Genomic DNA, 18670 nt, shown 5'->3' with positions numbered 1-18670 from the left:
TCCATCCATAATACTGAGGCATAGTCTCTGGTAGAGGGCATCACAGAACAGACTAAGCTCTGATGGGTGGTTGTTACCTACCACCTCCTGGGACAGTCTGTGCTGTAAACCGATGGCATTCAGCATTTCATAGAGCTGGAACATAACCATAGTCTAGGTTCTGCCACCCTTATTTGTGTGCTGCAGCATCAGTGACACCAACAGGAGGTTGAGAAAAGGAAATTGACCAGTTCCTATGTTAAGAAGCTGTTCAAAATTCTTGTTTTCACAGTGAGTGCCCTGAGTTCACAAATGAAACACTGCCAGATGTGTGGAATTTCACATTAAGCAAGGACAGTCTTTCATGTATTCCCTTCTCTGCTCAAACACCTCTTTCTACAGAACTGTGCACGAAAGTGCTCACATGTGTCCCATCAGCCCAAGTTTTCACCGTGAGCAGAAATACTCTGATCACAAGTTGGCTGCAAACTGCGTCACGAAACAAAGCCTTTGTCACTATCTCTATTTTACAGAGGAGGAATCTGGGACTCCAAGAACCAGGTGAAATACTCAAGGCCATTCAAGCCAGTGGCAGAGCTGTGAAGAGCCCTGTTCCTCCATTTACACCACACAAGTCTCCATTTGGCATAACATTTATTGACATGCAAGCACATATTCGCAGGACATGGATCTTACGGCATACAGTCTCTACAGATACTTATCCACAACAGCTGTAAAAATTATCTCATCCTTAACAGAAAATAAGAAATAATTCCGAACTGCAGAATACCGGGAGCTTCCATGCTTCTGTCTGCAAAATCTCATAGGTAAGAAAATAAATATGCTAGATACATTATCAAGGTTTTTAATCCACGACGGAGGTGTAACTTCAAATTTGTGCTTGGTGCACATTCATATGTTTGCTTTCTTTGGGTTTGTTGTGTGTGTTTGTTTGTTTGTTTAATCAAACAGCTACTTCTTGTCTCATTCAGCGAAGTCCAAGTAGTAAGATACCTCCATTGTCATAAGCAAAAACACACCCCCATTAAAACTTTCCCAGTTGAGGAGACATTTTGGCACCACCACACTGATCCTAAGGCAAGATTTATAGCCACCCATTGATATTCTACCAAAAGGAGAGGGGAGACAGCTCCCCTTGCAGTCATGCATGGAGAGGAAAATGCCGGGAATCTTCTTCATCCCAGGAAGTGCCACCAACCCAAAGGTTATACTGTTCCCTCTATGCTCAGAGAGGCCTGTACTTGCACTACCACTTTTCTTTTTTACTACTAAGCATAAGAGAAGCTAGAGTTATTCAACTGTTACATACAAGCTGGTTGTGAATTTGAAGGCAGAGTATTCATTTTTATCTTGGAGAAATAATAGAACCCCTGGCAAATATTATACTGCTGAACTTGAAATGGATAGTAAGCTATGCCTCTTGATGATGTCAAGTACACCATGCTTCAGCTTTTGACTTCCCACCACAAAGCCTCCCCCTGAACCAGCAGCCAGCTGCAAACCACTTTGAACCATGGGGGTTGTGCTTCTTGTTTGACGTGCCAGCAGTTCAAAGTTATGGCCACTAAAATTAGCACCAAAAATTGCATGTGCTTGGTTTTTCTTTTTCCTTGTGCATCTATGAAGAGCCCAGGCCGATACACCGTGACCTCCAGGCAAGCTGACGGTGTTGCAAAAACGAAGTTGTGCTCTGTTGAGCTGTCACTGCTGTGCACTTTATCCCAACACAGCACTGTCTGAACATGTACGGGCTGGAAAGCGTGAAGTGCCAAACACAATTGCAGTGTGTCAGGCATATGTTGCTTGATGTCATCCAGCATTAAGCCAAGTGGAAGAGATGAAAGCAGCAAACTAGTGCACCAACCAAGACCACTATATTCAAACAGTCATCAGAAAGAAATTACCAATGAAACAGAGGATAGCCATGACAGCATCTCACCTGGAGCTAGACTTAAATCTCTTGGGACATGATTCTGCTAAGCACCGTGCGCTCCCAGTAAAGCCAATGTGAGTGCAGGGTGATTGCCCTCCCACCCTCTCAGTATCAGCCTCTTGGCAGGAAATGCTTTGAGAGCTCAGTTGCGCTTCCCTCCATAAAGAGTTGGCTCATTTGGCTGTTTAAGTGAGAACAGAATTAGAACATCAGTTAAAAATAAAGTAAGATAAAGAGGTGGAAATCCAATGTATTTGTTGTAGAATTAAAAGTGCAGCTGTTTTGTGGTTTTTTTCCTTTAATTCCAAATTAGTTTTGCCAGACATCTCTATTATCACATACTAGCGCTGAGAATAAACACAGACTTTAGGATTTCAGTCTGAACCCTCAAGGCCTCACTCATTTGTTTGCAATGTCTTCAACAGACAATGACAAAGACAGTATGGAAAATAGAAGTGTAGTACAAGTATTCTAAAACTGATATTTTTATAGTTTCATGGGCATTTCTTTTACTTAACAGGGTCTGAAGGGCTGTCAAAATGAGGCAAGTGAATTACCCGGATTTCTCCTCTCCTGGCCCTGATTTCCAAGCCATTCAGTGATGCAAAATAATGCAAGAACCTTGTGTTTCATAGTATTTCAGCTTACAGGTGGAAATGCTGAGAAGGCCGAGCATTATGATTCCCTGAGGTATAAACGAGATAAAAAATGAAATAGTCACAAATACGATGACTTACAGCCTTTTTCTCACAGTATTCCAGGCTTAACATAGAGTGACTTGATGATAATGGGTGGATTTATTGACACTATAACCTTCCAGTTACAAAGGGGTTGTCTACTTAGGCTGCAAATTGACCATGCGGTGGACAAAAACACCCACGTGATAGCTTTCTTCAGAAACTTCCCCTTCATTGTGGTCATTCTGGTAAAGATTATGGATTCAGGCATCCCAGGAGCACAGCTGAAGTACTTCCAGGGATGGGTTGGTTATAAAAGCATCCTCATGATTTTCATACAATGTGAAACCTCTGCTAATACTCTGTCCTAGATCCCAGTTGACTGCATGAGTAAGTGGCTCACATTTCCTTGCCTTGTAGGTGTTTCCAGAGATTACAGTGACTTTATACAGTCAGCAGACCTCAGGGTGGCAACAGCCTGGAGAAAGCCTCCCACTCAGCATGTCTGCATTATACCCAACACTGTTCTGACCTCCTAGGTGGTTTGCTAATTCCAGGGCAGAATGGTGTGAATTCACAAGCACAATCTGGGCCTGCGGTTGCAACCACGCTTATAAATTCTCCTGAGCCCTAGAACACCAAAGTACATAGTGCAGAAAAGCCCACACACTCAGCAGGAATCAAGTGTTTAGCAGGGTTTACTAGCCTTAGTTTAGGGCAGGCAGCCTCCTCCTGGACAGGATGTATTTGCAGTCAATCTGGTAAATCAGCACAACACTCCCTGAACTCGCATTATTAAGGCTTTTCCATTACGAAGAACATCCCAGCTTCCATCACCTTAAGAGCAGAGAGATATCTGTACTGCAGGGGGGCTGCACATTTAATTTTGTGCTTTTTACATAGGTGCAGCATCTCTCAGTAAATGAGCAACATCGTAATGTGAAAAGAGAGATGAGGAATATATAAAGCAAATTTGTTAAATTAAAAAGAAAGAAAAAAAGACACTAAGCACACAGGCTAAACTAGCACAACATAGCTAAAGTACCAACTGCCAAGTCTTGGGCACAACACAATTCCCAGGTGGGTAACTAGATCTTCATGTCTTTTACCGCTGCATGGTCTATTTTCTGTTCAGTGCTTGCAGCTTCCATTAACGTTAATGAGTATGCATATGTGCCTTGAGGGTAAGAACATATTCCCTGTGTGACTTCAAAACTTGTTTATAAATCCCTCCAAAAATCACATTGTGCTCATTGCTCTGCACAGAAAGCTATTATAACTGCTATAAGAACTGCTCCTTTCACTCATTCCTTCCCCCTTGTCCTGCCTTATCTGAAGGACCAAAAAACAGACTGAAAAGATGAAGGAGGTGGTATGCACATGAAAGTAACCATCTCTGGGAGCTGCAAACTGAAAATTGACTTGCTGCAGGGAGGGCCAAACTGAAATTTCAGCAAAAGCAAAGAAAACAAAACCCCAAAACACTGAAAAACTACTCCCCCTTCTCTCCAAAAGGCAAAGCCTTTGAAAAATCTCTAAGCTACTAAATGCTAGAGAATAGATTGAAATCTTTGTCATGTCCTTCCTGCTAGACTACAGGTCAGTGGAAATAAGCTGCTTCAGCAACCAAATGGGCCAAACACAGAGCAGAGGCATTGCGAAGTCTGCCAGTGAAGTCAGGCCAGCAGTGCCTTCCAGTCTTTTAACCACTTTGGCAGCAAGGAGGCTGCTGAGATGCAGGGCTGAACAAAGGAAAGAAGCACTAGGTCTCTAGTAGAGGCTGCAGTGCTCTAGTGCTGCTGAAGAATCATATATATCCATCTCTGTGACACCTGGCCACAGAGGGCAGTCCTTTGAAGAATAAAGAGCCAATTCCAGCTCACTCTACTGACAACAGGGTATTGTGTTTTCTGATGCTGGCTTTGAATTTTCCCTCCATCATTGCCAGCTGCCTTCTACCAGTGGGCACAGTTTCAAGTTAAGCCCTCTCAGGCCTTGCAGTCTGCAAGAGTTACATTACAGTGTACAAAAAATAATGGATAAATCAGATTAAGGTATATAAATGAAAACAGACACTGCTTTATGCATTGCTGAATACTGGCTTGCATTATACCTATATAGTTAACGTGAACACTAGCTGCAGCTTTTCACAGGTCAAAATGTTTTGTTTAAAATACAGAGTAGACTGCAGGAAAGAGGGAAAATGAGCTAAAAACCATACAGAGCACAATATGCAAGCACTCAGGCCTCTCAGGCACAGTGACATACAGGGGACATTCTGTTTTGCCATGCAGCCTGCCCTTCCCTGTCCTCAGACCCATATCCTGGCAGTGCAACAGCATCACAGGCCACAGTGGTGACTGACCCTCACCAAGAGGGAACATGTTCCAAGAGCATCTGCCCAAGTTTCGTGCTTGCTGTGCAGGACTCTGACTAAATCTAAAAGATGCTTCTTACCAGGCCTCCCTGCCTCACTCCCATGCCACAGCACCTGCCAAGCAGCAGGGTTGCGCAGGAGCATCCATGTCTCAAAGAGACATTCCTAAAACACTGCATTCTGCTACGTCAGCACTGGGTTGTCACGCCTGGCAGGAGACCAAGCAGATAGCCCAGAAGCAGTAGCATCTAAAACTGCCCATAGCTATACGCACCATAACTCATCTTTCAGTTGCTTTACACTTCTAAGGTCTGATTAGGGCTCATTAGTGATATTTCTTCCTTTTGCAGGCATGGATGAAAAGATGTGGGAATCAGATCTGGCTACAAGGAAGGACATGACATAGTTACTGCAGAGGACACTATTTTAAAGTTCAGTTTAAATACACTATTCAGTAAGGCAGAAAATAAAAGGAAACCAGCATTATGCAAAACCAGCAAGTTCTGTTCAATGACAGTATCGAAGTTCAAGTTTACAATGCAGAGTCTCCAGTTTAGTTGACAGAAAAATAGATTTATGATACCAGCTGGACTGCAACCCCAGTTACACTTACTGTAATTGCTCTTCTCCAGAGGAATATTTTCCTTACAAGTTTCCCACCTTTAGAGACTGCTAAGCAAGAGAGAAAGGCTTCCACTGCATGGGCTTAGAAAGAGACAAGAAGGGTAGCTTCTTCCACACATGACACTTGGAAGAAAACAGAGTGGGTTTCAAGAGATTGGGATCCCTGTGAGCATTTTCATGTCTTAGATCTAAACTTCCTGTGAGCTCTGGCAGAAGCAGAACAACAACCCTGTGCAACATCTTGAAAATGCTACTCTGAGCCATAATTTGGATTTGTATTCACGTATTTGCATATACCTGCATGCACATAAAACTCGCATTTTCATTATTTATATGTATTATATGCTTGTATAATGCAGTCATCACCCATTTCACTAAGCAGAATTTTAACAAAAAGTTAACTTTCACAATGCAATTCACTGATACCTCTTCATTTATGATTGCGCTGCAGTGGATCTGTAAACCTTTCTGGTGGACAAGCAGGGTTCACATAAAACCCACTGCTTGAGGCTGCTTACATTCACCAGTTACGCTGTTTTATTAATTCTTTTTTTTCTGTAAGATTGGGCACTGAAAGCACATAGATTAAACTCCTGCATTTTCTCAATAAAACCCTTTTGGGATCAAGATTAGACAGGCCTTCCATGCTGAAATGTTATTTAAAATGACCCTTTCAGTTCACTTCTCACTTACAGTGTGTGATACATGGGGCACAGCTCCATTTGTTTGCTGTTCCTATCAGAGTTTGAAAACTCTGCAGAAAAGACAGCCCACATTTTTTAAAACAACTTTCTAGACATCTGTCACTGGGGAGAAACGCACTGGGGGGAAGGTGTTCAGTGGGTGCATATGAGAGGTAGCCAGAAGAGTCAAAAGGAATACTGAAGCTTAAGAAGGGACATGAAAGTGTGAAAACACAGCAATGAAATTAAACTCAAGTTAAGGAGAGCTCCTCCAGGCTGTAGAGTGCTCTTTCAGGCAAAGCCAAGGTAGACTGGGGTGGAATACACTAACCGAAGTGTTACCACACTGCTGCACAATGTGACAGGGTTAATGCATGTCATCGTGACTGGAAAGAAGATTCTCACACTCCCACAAATTTGGAATCAAGTAGACTTACAGGGAAAGTGTACAGAACCACCATGGCTGCTACTGATACTATTTGTGCTTTGGGAGGAAAAGATCTTTCAGGCTCATGACCAAATTTCTTCCGCCACTTACTTCTGCGGTCGTCAGGCTCACATTCAAAGCATAATCTAATATTAATGGTGGTTACTATGAAGAGATGGATTCAATATTTGGACTTCACCATGATCAGAAAAAGAATGAAAGTTACCATCAGTAACTGGTTTTGTTTTTATAAACTGGACAGTTACCAAAAAGCAAAAAGTAAACGTGTTTAATAAAAATGAGTGGTGAGGCTGTCCCTGGTTGCCTAGGAAATGTAGCAAATTCCTTTTCAAAGTAGCCACAGGGTCAGACAATAGAAATCATAGTCTGAATTATTCTGCATTGCCATAAAAAAAATGAGCTGGGAATGATTTTGTGACAACTCCTTTGTAAAGATTCCACAATAGTTGGTGGAGAAACAATAAGGGTTTTTATCATTGTTTTTCATAGCTCCTGGAAAAAGCTGTAGCCATTCAGCCTGCAAATACCACAGATACATACAAATGTATGAGAGGCATGCATATAAAAATATTTGGGTACAATATCAACAATAACAACCAAGTTAAGCCTCTGTGTTCTTGGACCTGACATTCCAAAGATCTTCCTAGAACATGAGTATTGTATCCTATGGACTATCTTACCTGAAATTGGGAAGATACAGGTTTACAACCTCTTGAATTCAAAGACTGCTACTAGAATGAGAACTACTAGATATGGCAAAACTTCACCACTTGCACAGATAAAAAAAAGATTTGCAGAATCAGACCTTCACAGGTTTCTTTGAGCTACACACAATTTCAGGTACTTTATTTGCTGGGATTAACTGTAAAGCAACAGTAATAATTTTCTATTCTGGGACAAAGCTGGTTTAATATTTGTATCAGATAAATACTGCAGATAATTAACTTTCATCTGGTTCTGCTCATCTTTAGACGCCCTCATCAATGTATGACCATAGGTTTTATACAAACTTTCCTATGCTAGCCAGATGATGACTGAAAACTCTTTCATCACAACCAACTTGTTACCTCGGAGGGCAGTCAATAACAAAGCCTTTCCTGGCGACAGCAAAGCATTTTAGTTTGTTCTTCTAAACACCACTTTGAGTATACCTCAGAGTCTAAAATGTGACTGCTTATTTAATCCCCCTACAGTCTGATCTTACTTTCTACGTATCAGATTCTGGTGAAACTCCTGTAAGTCTGGCATATATAAAACCAGACATACAAATAGGGCAGGCATTCTGAACACATGAAAATAACAGTTAATGTGTTATGTCACTTCAAAATCTCCAGGAACTTCTTCATGATAACTTAAAAGTACCCACTGCAGTACTACATGTAAACCTGCAGAATGAATATAATACATGGTATATATTAAGTATCATAGAGATTCTCAATATTCCATGAAGGCATTTAGTCACATTCAAAGGCAACACTTAGGTATTACATTTTATGCTGGTAATGGAGTATTAACCATTAACCAGTTCTTTCCAGAGATCTTGCTATGAATATTCAGACATTGATTACAGTAACAAAGATGAGGTGCTCTGCAATACTTAGTATTATGGTGTAGTAATGCTACTGTCATAGACATTATACAAAGTGAACCTGCTACAGCACCATGCATGCCACTCGTAACCATAACTTGTGATGCAATAGATCGAGCTCAACCAGTACAGAGTGGAAGCAGGCAAACAGAAAGCAGGCCTTGGAAACAGAAATGTCAATCAATTACAAATTTTGGAATCTGTTAGAAGGGACATGACTACATACTACATCCTTAGTGTCAAATTTCAGATGGCGGGAGAAGATGAGGGAAAGGAAACAAAATCTTCACAATCTTCCATAATAATAGTGCTGAAGAAGATACAGTTTTGTAAGGACATGGCTCTACCTAACTACATGAGTACTTAAGGAGTCTGACATAATTTCTGCGAGATCTGTGGAATACTTGAATGTATTTCAATTATCACTATCATTATTATTATTGCTACTTTAAGGCTTTCAAAGACTCTTGCTTCTCAGTAAATGAGGAAAAGGGCTAGGGGGATGGATATAAAACAGACCTCATTCCTAATTATTCTAGAAATAATGCTAAGGTCGGCTATACCAAAGAGCAAAATATACTCTGTGATTCAATGCACACTTGCAAGAATATTCATTAAACAAATCAGAAAACGATAGAGCCTATTTTACTGCCCTGTCTGCAAGACAAACTTCATTTAGCCTTTGTAATTCTGATTGTGCAGACTCAGGAAAAAAGAGTGCTAACATATTAAAGACTTGTAAAAACATTTTGAAACATAATATTTTTCAAAAGAACTTTTGAGAAACTTAAAAGCTTCTATCTTTCACCTCAGAGCACATCAGACCAAGACATTTGTGCCATGTAATTCTCCTTCTAGATTAAATGGAGGACTTGAAACTTTCTGATATGAGATTTCAAATCTGTCTGTGACACAAATCTGAATGGTCGTTGTGTAGACTTTGGTCCAGTAAAACTGTGGTAAACTGCTTTTATTAAGGGCAGTTACTCAATTCTTGGATTTGTCATGTGAGTCTGTTCAATGGAGTTGATGTAATGGTCACGGTGGAGGACAAGCCATGGAAGTAATGGTAAATATCATATGCAAAATAACCACCACCAATAGCATAAATATATCTACAGTTTGTTCAGCGTTTGTGCTCAACCTTGCACTCACAGACATATGTGCCATCAGTTGAATTACACATTGCTTTGCATCTTTGTTATCACCAATGACTTTTCAAAATCAGGTTTGCTTAAAAGGGGTTGTAACATGAATGCAGCTAACAAGTATTTCTGGCCACAAAAAGAAGCAAAAGGGACACACACACACTAAGAGCGCAACATAATGCATAAGATGTCAAAACGGATATGTAACACAGCAGTAGGAAAGACCAGCACTGATCAAAACCGTTTGCCCATAAGGGTTCCTTCCTACAGTTCACACTGTGCATCACAGTCATCCTGATCTCTCCTAGCAGGGAGTACAGCTGGTCCTACTGCTGCACAAAATGGACTTCCAGCATGGAAGAAAGGAAGAAGATCGCTACAATGTTAGCTCTTCTTCAGTAGTTCAGAGTAAGGAAGTTATACCCTTATTCAACACATTTGTTTATTTTCTTCTGAATGCTGCATTGGCTGCAATGGAACTAAGAGGAATGAGAATGTAACTGGGCTGCAATGTAGCTGTGAAGAGAAAATGTAAACCTACATGCAAACAGAAGCTTAGGCAATACATTTTATCATCTCAGGTACAATTTTTACTGTTGGATAATATCTCCTTGCTGTAGAGTTTCAGGGCCATGCAGCTTTCAGTATTTTATCATTTCTGTCCTTCACTTCTTTGTTGAGGAGGACCCTGTCCAGGACTGTGGTTTGCACAGTGCTAGTGATATGGTGAGTGGTCCTTAGCTGGTGTGCAGGTAACATTGCTACCTGATAGCAATCTCTTTTGCCTTTCATTTTGAACAATTCAACTCATTCTCCAGTATATAACCAGGAAATATAAGTGGTACTGTTCTGTGAGAAATGTCAATGATTGGCAATTACCCACAGGTCCAAAATGTAGAGCACAGTGATCTGGGATATCTGTGCTGGAATTGTTACACAGATAGGGAAACTACAATTAATCCTTAAATACAAGATTATCAACTGGATAATCTTAACACTGTGTCACCATAAACCTTTTTTTTCCAAAGAATTATAGCATTTACCTTCAGTTCTGTCTGGTAGTTTCCCACTTTTACTTGTTGTTCCAGTGTTGACTGTTTCAGATGAGGTGCTCAGTTTGGTGTTGGGGTCTCGCTTAGGTTTTGGAGGCGGCTGCTTACGAGAGCTGCTACTTTCATCATCAGTTCCTCCAACAGAATGAAGAGACTGGGATCTCACTGTAAAGCCACTGGAGCAAGGATGTGGCAGTCTGTCCTGAGGAGCAGGCATTGTCATAAATCCCATGCGGAAATGTTTCCCCACATAGCTTCCTTCATTTCCTCTCGCTACTTCTCCACCTATGCTGTAAGAGAAAATACACACATAAGTAAATGATCCACCTTTGCCTGAACTGTACCTGGAACCACAGTCTCAGTTTTGCTTCTGAGAAACAGACTGTACTTTTTAATTTGGCAACCAGCAATGCTCTTTTCTTTTCTTGAAAGAAGGTGACTACTAGAATAAAGCACTCTATTTCTCAGCGTAGGTTGCCAAGAACTCAAATGTACATACACCACTATGCACTCACTCAGAGTTTTACAAGAAAAAATTGAGAAAAGCTTTTGTTCTGGTTTCATAGCATTATGACTAGAAATTGCCTAAAGAAAAAAATTCAAACATCAGAAGTCAGAACTCAGTCTTCAGGAAGACAAGAGACCACAACAAGGGCAAAGAATAATACTGCTTTAGAAATGCAACATCGTGTATTGATCCACACTCCCTTGCACTCATCTTTAACTACAGACATTCATGTACCTTGGAAACAAGGCTCTTGGGGCCCAGTCAATCATTTCCCTTCAGATTAATGAATGATAAGAGAAAGAAATGCTCAAAAAATTATCTGTATATAGGAAACTGAGTATTTACATCTCATCAAATCCACTTGAAGCTGCAACATGAGCAGTATGACACTAGTAAGATGCAAGTATAGGAGATGCAAAGGCAATGGGCTGTGGGACACCAGGAAGAAAATAACTTCCAAACATTCAGGAACACAGAAAAGAGGGAAAGCTCAGCTGAAAAAAGTGCTATCATACAAAGTACTACCTTGTACCATGGATGGCAGGACTGAGAATAAGGTATTATCCCTGCTATAGTCATACATGCTTATCAGTTCTGAATCACAGCTTTTACTGATGCTTTTACTGCAAACCCATAGAACCCATAGCATAGTTCAATTAATGCAATTCAGTGACTACACAAAAACCCTAGGCAACACACACAGGTCAACACAGACCTGTTTGCATGGAGGTTTGAAATGATATGTGGCACTGTGAGCATGCAGAAATGTCAGTATGAGAGCTGCAAAGTCCTGGAAAGCTCTAATTGCCTCCTGTTTCTCCTTCACATAGAGTGAAGCTCTAAGCAGGGTCAGTCTGCTCATCTGTAAGTTTCCTATTCAGTGTTGCCTTGGGCTCATGCAGTTTATTTGCTTCTGGAACACATTTCCTTCTTTAAAAGATGAGAACATTTCTCAATGGTTCATGTGAAAATTAAGGTCACTTCATTCCCTGATACTGTCCCCTATCTTCGCTGTAGGTAATACACAAGCTGTATCTAATTGTCCTAAAAGCATCAGATTGGCACCATGCAACGCACAACTGCATAATAAAGCAGAATCTTTTTTTGCTTACTACTGTCCTTGCATTTTTATTTATTTTCCACGAGTGGAGAGATCCACTTTCCAAATCAGTAACAAGTGAACTGGTCTAACTGAATATGTGCCACTCCACCTGCACATGTACACACCACACACCTGCGCGCACACACATGCCACACATATGCACACACTGATCCATATTTATAACCAAGTCATTACTGAATCCTAACTGGCATCAATTCCAGAGGGGTTTGCAGACACAAAGATCAAAAGGTAGAGCTCATTATTTTGAAGATTAATAAAAAACCTGTAGCTAATTTAAATGATTAACTATGTCTCCACTAATCTTGCATAAATTGCTCTGAAAATAATATAATCCTCTGATGCTGGACTACAAAAAGGGCCTGTCATGTTATTTAGAGAAGATTGCTATCCAAACATGCTGAAGAATGCAGGCGGGGAGTCTGCTTCCTTCCTTAAATCCATTGGACAAATCACATTTAGCAAGCAGAATTTCAGTTTGTCATGTCTCTGACATGAAAGTTCTCGTCCAGTTATATTATTTAATTAGTGCATTTACTTCACTACTGCATGAAGGTGTTGAAACTACACACTGTAAGGCAGATTCCATTATGGATGGACTTGCACAGAATCCACTGAGATTATAGGTTTCACACTTTTCCTAAGAATACACATAACTGCATTTATATGAAGTGTGTTTTTTTGCCGAACTGCTGCATCCTGTACTCCAGAAATAAGAACTTTTGAAATGTAAGTTCAGTGTCTAAATGCACATATCTCATTAAATAACTGAACTGTGTCCTTTTTCCTTCCCTTCCCATATTTTTTTTTCATTCTTTATGAGTTCCTTTCAACATCACAGATGAAAACCTATCTCACCTGCTTCCTATGCATACTTCAGAATAAACAGCCTATAGCCAGGTCAAAGAGAGGTTTCAGGTCCACATGAGAACAGAACTTGTTATTCTGCTTCGTGCTTAAGTAGGTCTGGTCTTGCTTTTTTATATTCTCGCTCAGCTACTAGACAAAATCAGCAGGGCACCATTTCCCTCTTTTCAGCCATGTTTAAAAGACAGTCCATTTCTCTTTGAGCGTAGGAGCCAACCTTCAGCTGATGGTTAGGCACTGTAAACCCCAAGGTGAAGAAGCCTAACCTCTCATTCTTGGTCCTGGGCCAAGGTCATCAGTCAGGATCACAAAAAAAGCTTATGTTTGGGACTTACGCTGGTAGCGATTCCTGAGCGTTGGGCAGCGGGTGTTTCCCAGCAGAGATTGACTAGCAAGTGCAAGTGTAATATCAGCTGGAGTGCCAAGTTCACATCTTAGTAACAGAGACTGAAATCCACCGTGGCACACAGAGAAAGGAGTCATTCCAGACTCATACCCAGAGAACAAATACAAAAGCTGGATGGCAGATTTCAAACATGGCATCCTCTACCCTCAGGCAGCAGCATGAGAATGCTCCGTTGAGACCTGTGGAACACAACTTTGCAATGCACAGTACTGCTGATGTTACACCATGAAACTAGACAGAAATGATTTGTTTATATACTCTTCCTGCTTGCAACTACAAGAGTTGGCTTGGGCTGGTATATGTCCCACTACAGCACAACAGGCAGAGAAAGATTTACACACACCTTGCTGCATAAATGACTCCAGAAGCAGCAAGGGAAAATAATTGTGTAGCTCTCACTCCATTATTTCTGACAGGAAAGAGCCTGTGCTCCTCATTGTACTGATAATGAGTTCTATCTCATTTCAAAACTGTATTATGTGAGTTGCTGCATGTATTACACAGTTTATTAATATATATGGAAATTCAGATTTGGATTATTCCTCTGGGAAGTTTCAATTTGAACTTGGCCAGGTTCAACTGCTTCTCTGACAAAGAATTATGTACAGTGTTCAAATAACCGTTAAAAAGGAAAGTCATTTGTCTGCAAAAAGAGACATGAATTATATAATAACAAAATTAATCATACAATCACTTGCGTTACACACTTTCAGCAAACCCGACTTTGTGCTGAAAATGCACTTTGGCATTTGCCTACGTCTACTGACTGATTCTGCAGTGGGTGGCAGAAAGGGCAGTGCAGTGAGGCTAGCTCCAGACACCCTTGAGAAGAGTGTTCTGAAGCAGCTCTTCTTTCAAGAGCAAGTTATGGGACTTCTCCAAAGCCTACTTAACAAGTCTAAGAGAGACCATTGAGTGCTGCCAGATTACATTATCCCTCCTTGGGTGCACTGTTCTCATCCTTCTCCCTCCTCCACACAGTACTGTAACTGAATCATTATAGCAAATACCAAAGCAGTTGGATCAGCCTCAAAACAGTAATAGAATATTTCAGCTTTCATCACTAAAATAGGTAGAAGAGCTCCAAATGATGGACCTGACAAGTCCTGTTATACCTCCTATACAGGTATTATCTGTCAGCTGAGATTTCTGGGGTCAGAATTCAGCTGACTAAACCATTCCAGTCTTGCTGTTCCATACTGTGGAATCAGACTACCTGCAAATAAGCTGTGATCATCGTGGTCCTGGACACATTACAGCTCAGTTTATTGTGTTCTGCCTGCTCTGTTCTAGCAAGTAGATACTGGAGCACTGACCAAACTACAGCACGGCATAACTGAAATGTTTACGTGTTTGAAGAACTACAGAGGACAATGTCTTTTGTATTCATTTTATTACTCATCACAAGAAAGGAAGTTATAGGAGAAGACGAACCATTAAAAATGAACTCAGAAAATACTGTAAATGGACAAAGAACGGGCCAGGTCGTTTTCACCTTGCTTTGCCATGACTCATAATGTTCCTATTGACTAGAAATATATTTTTGAGTTGTCAAGTTGGAAAACTAAGAACAAGAAATTCTCATCACACTGCTGAACATGGCAAAGAGACTGCCTGCCTCAATCAGTGTGGTCTTCTTAGTTTTTTCTATGAAGTTTCATTACTTGGACTAGGGAGAAATGGAAGTAATTCCTGGAAAAAAAAACAACCCACAAACAAAAACACAAACATAGTCGTGTGAAAACTTTTGTTTTCCTTGGTGTTACTGCTTTAACTACAAACAATGTGGAATATTAAATCCTTCATTGTAGTTCTAAGGAGTAGGAGAATTCTTAGGAATATGTAAGCCCCATAAAGTCAGAATACCCTAGAGCTACGTTTTCTTCCTAGCTATCTATCCACCCTTGGTTCTTGGTATTCATCCAGAAATTCTCTTATCAGTTCAGACTTAAAACGGATTAGTTTCATGCCTCAGGCACCAAGAACCACTTGTTAGCTCTCATCCTTGTATAGCTTCTATTTTTCTTCCAGTTTTCCTTTACATGAGATTTTTTGAATTTTTATCCGCAAGTTCAAAAGGGGAGCTACACCTGATTATAAGACTTGATCTTCTAAGGAGGAGAAAAGGGGACATACTCTACTGATGACAAATGCACTCTCAGGGGTGACACTCCAGACAACCAAGAGAAGCCATTTCAATAGCAGATGCTCACTCTTCTTGTGAGGAAGACTCAGTCACAGATACTGATTTGCTAGCTGGCAGAAACTGATCTGAGAGTCTCTGCAAGCTCCTCTGCAGAACAGGGGAGAACTGAGTTACAAGGCAAACAATGCACAAGGATGGCCAGGCCTCTTCCCTTGGGGAACTGCAAGCCCATGCAGTGCTACCCTACCATGACATGCATCTAATCCATCACGGAAGATGTGTGAGTCAGAGACTGAAGATAAGTCACAAAAAATTAACTGTGATGCTGTAGGAAGATTTTTATAAGCCCATTATAAAAATGACTAATCATCCACAAAAATACAAAAAGAATAAAAATACTTCACTCAGGGATCGTCTATGAGCTGGCTTGACTAAGCAAGCAGCAGTGCATCCCTTGGTGTATCTACCTTTTTTGGGTTACAAGAATAGCTACTGTTATTTTAACCGCTTCCTTACTCATACAGCAATGAACACCCCACTCTTCCGCTCATATCAAATGTTCTGAGTATAAAGGGCTGAAATGGCTTTGAAATGTCTATTCCCCATCAGAATAAATTATACACACATATACTAAGGATGACACATTTTACTTTGTATTTGAGAAGCACTTTCAAGATTAGCATAAATTATATTTGTAAATTAGAGGTTGGATGCCAAAAAACAGAAGATACACTATTTTTATCCCCCTAAACATGATTTCAGCAGACCATGAAATGTAATACTGAAGAAAGAAGGGCAGGATCACAATCATGGATTCAGAAACTGCACTGTAAGTATGGTTTTACACAAATCCACGCCATTTTCATTATAGAAATTAAACATAAAACCAAATTACTTTCTTTTCCTTTTCTTTTCCTTTTTTTCAATCACACTTCAGAGGTCCCTCTCCTTATTCTGACAGACTCCAAATGACTCACAATCTTACATCAAGATCCAGAGGATCATGCTACCATCCTTTTACATACATGCTCAACTGTAAATGAATCATGACAAAGGTTAAATTTATAGTCATTCTGTGCACCTGGAGGACTATCTAAAGTGAGTGACTGACATGCCTGTGCACATCAAACATCTTACATCTGTAATATGCCTCTGCTTTTGACATAGGAGATCAGGTGCTGCTTAAGTCTCCCAGGCCTCTCAGGACACAGAATAACATCAGTGCTATAAAATAATATTTAATTTTTTACCACCCCTGTCAAACCCCGAGGCTCAGGGTTTGATCCTGCAAACACACAATGAGCTGACACTCCCTCTTTGTGTACCTGCATTGCTGTACTGGAGTAACTAGGAAGCCTTGAAGAAATTGGTTGTTGGTTGTGCCTCTGTTCTAAGCAATGCCACTTGATGGGGTGTGCCCACATAGTCTGACACTAGATTATTTCTAGGAAATCATTTCTTCGAGCCAGCCTGTGTGTGGAACAGGCCTCCAACAGCACTGTGCTGCTGTCAAGAGTCTGGCTCCTGCCATCCACAAAAGGATTGAATCTCGCATGCAGATGATTTTCCAGATCAAACTGAACCACCACATGCTGTGGCTGCACTGTAAGACTGAGTCCCTGGTGAGCAACCAAAAACACAGCTGTAATTCATGCATGATGTACACAATCCATGATAAAAGCAAACCTAACCAAGACTGTCCACAGCAGGTTTTCCATAAGATCCAGATAGCCTAATCTCAAATTGTGATCTGTGATGCTCCACAGCGAACAATTTTCATAATGCAAAAGACTAAAAATGCTAACAGTAGCTGAGGCTTGGGGGGAAAAATATCAAAAATCAAACCAAACAAAACCTGAAACTTCATAAGAAACACCAATAAATGAAAACTATGTATGCTCTTTTTATAACAAACCTAACAAGCTAGACAGCTTGTTAGGAGTAATGGAGGAGTAAGGACCTTCTGATCGACTAAGAGCTGAACGAAGCTGTATTTCATGAGTCTGAACAGAAGTGCAGGTACTATTTCTTATCTCCAGTGTCATTCCTTCTGTCTTTAGTAGGCTGCCTCCTTAACCAAGGACTAAGAATGGGCACGTTGGGCTGAACAGCCACAATGGCCTGATGTTGCTTTCCTCAGAGGACCAACCGTTGCTACTGTATATGGGGCAGCAGGTCTCCAGTGCTCCAGCCCTGTGTATGACTGGTGGCTAACTGATGCATATGGAAAGGTTTGTAAGTTGTGAATACGGAAGACACTTAACAGGCAGGAGTGAAAAGTGCTCTGGTTTTATATGACTACAGATACTTTTAATTTTGCATGGGAGATGCACAGCTAAAAGCCAGTAAATGAAAGCTCATATGTTCAGAGTCACCTAGAATTAGATATCAACCATATGCAAAGTTTAAACTGAGTGCAAACGCATGTTCGTGTTAATGGAGTGGGGGTTTGCATCCTGTCAAAAACGGGAGGAGCCAGAACAAGGCTGTGTTTTTGTCACATTCAGCAGAAAGCCACATGGCGCATACTTCACTCTGCCTGAGCAACTGTGGCTAAGTAAATATTTCAATGAGGTATGGGAATAAATTAACATACAAAATCAGTTTGGAGGGTTTCTGTAAGAAAATCTTTCTTTGGCTTTGAGTCGAAGAGTTGTAATGGAAGGAAAATACACAAAAAGTAAAAAGACCTTTCTGTGGATCAGATGCTGGGAAAAGTTTAAACCTGGACAAATTAATGAAATGTGCCAACACTCTAAGAACAGTGATTTGTAAACCAAGTGCACTGAGCCTGCCGAGATATTACAGTGTCTAACCTTTCCAGATTCAGGCTTACTTCAAACAGTGATTGTACAGATGCTCCTCTGAATCCCTTGAGCAAATATGACTCTAGTTTCCATTTAAAATCCAAGCTCAAATATAAAGAAATTAAGGTTTAAAATAAATGCTTCCTATGCCCTTCAGTGCTAGAAAGGAGTTTGATCCTGACCTGGCAGTGAATAGGAAGAACAACATTTTGTTTGTGAGGAAAACTCCTTACAAATTTCACCTTGGCATGGCAAAACATACAGGTTTCTTTTGTTCAACCAGCCC

At 40.6% G+C, this 18670-nt stretch overlaps 1 protein-coding gene across 3 annotated transcripts in view; it reads right to left on the bottom strand.

Annotated features, from left to right (window-relative positions):
• NYAP2 (neuronal tyrosine-phosphorylated phosphoinositide-3-kinase adaptor 2) overlaps nucleotides 1–18670 on the bottom strand; it is a 139271-nt gene that overhangs the window by 65374 nt on the left and 55227 nt on the right. For all 3 annotated transcript variants that reach the window (XM_061365184.1, XM_061365185.1, XM_061365186.1), the window contains one exon: nucleotides 10522–10820. In XM_061365184.1, coding sequence (XP_061221168.1) covers nucleotides 10522–10820 — 299 coding nt within the window. The remainder of the gene's footprint in view (nucleotides 1–10521; nucleotides 10821–18670) is intronic.

This window comes from Neopsephotus bourkii, unplaced genomic scaffold (assembly GCF_033783945.1).
Source record: "Neopsephotus bourkii isolate Nb327-2 ecotype Australia unplaced genomic scaffold, CSIRO-AGI_Nbou_v1 NB_1279, whole genome shotgun sequence".
NCBI classification, from domain to species: Eukaryota; Metazoa; Chordata; class Aves; order Psittaciformes; family Psittacidae; genus Neopsephotus; species Neopsephotus bourkii.
Note: the sequence above shows the minus strand (reverse complement) of the source record. Positions and strands in the feature narration are given on the sequence as shown.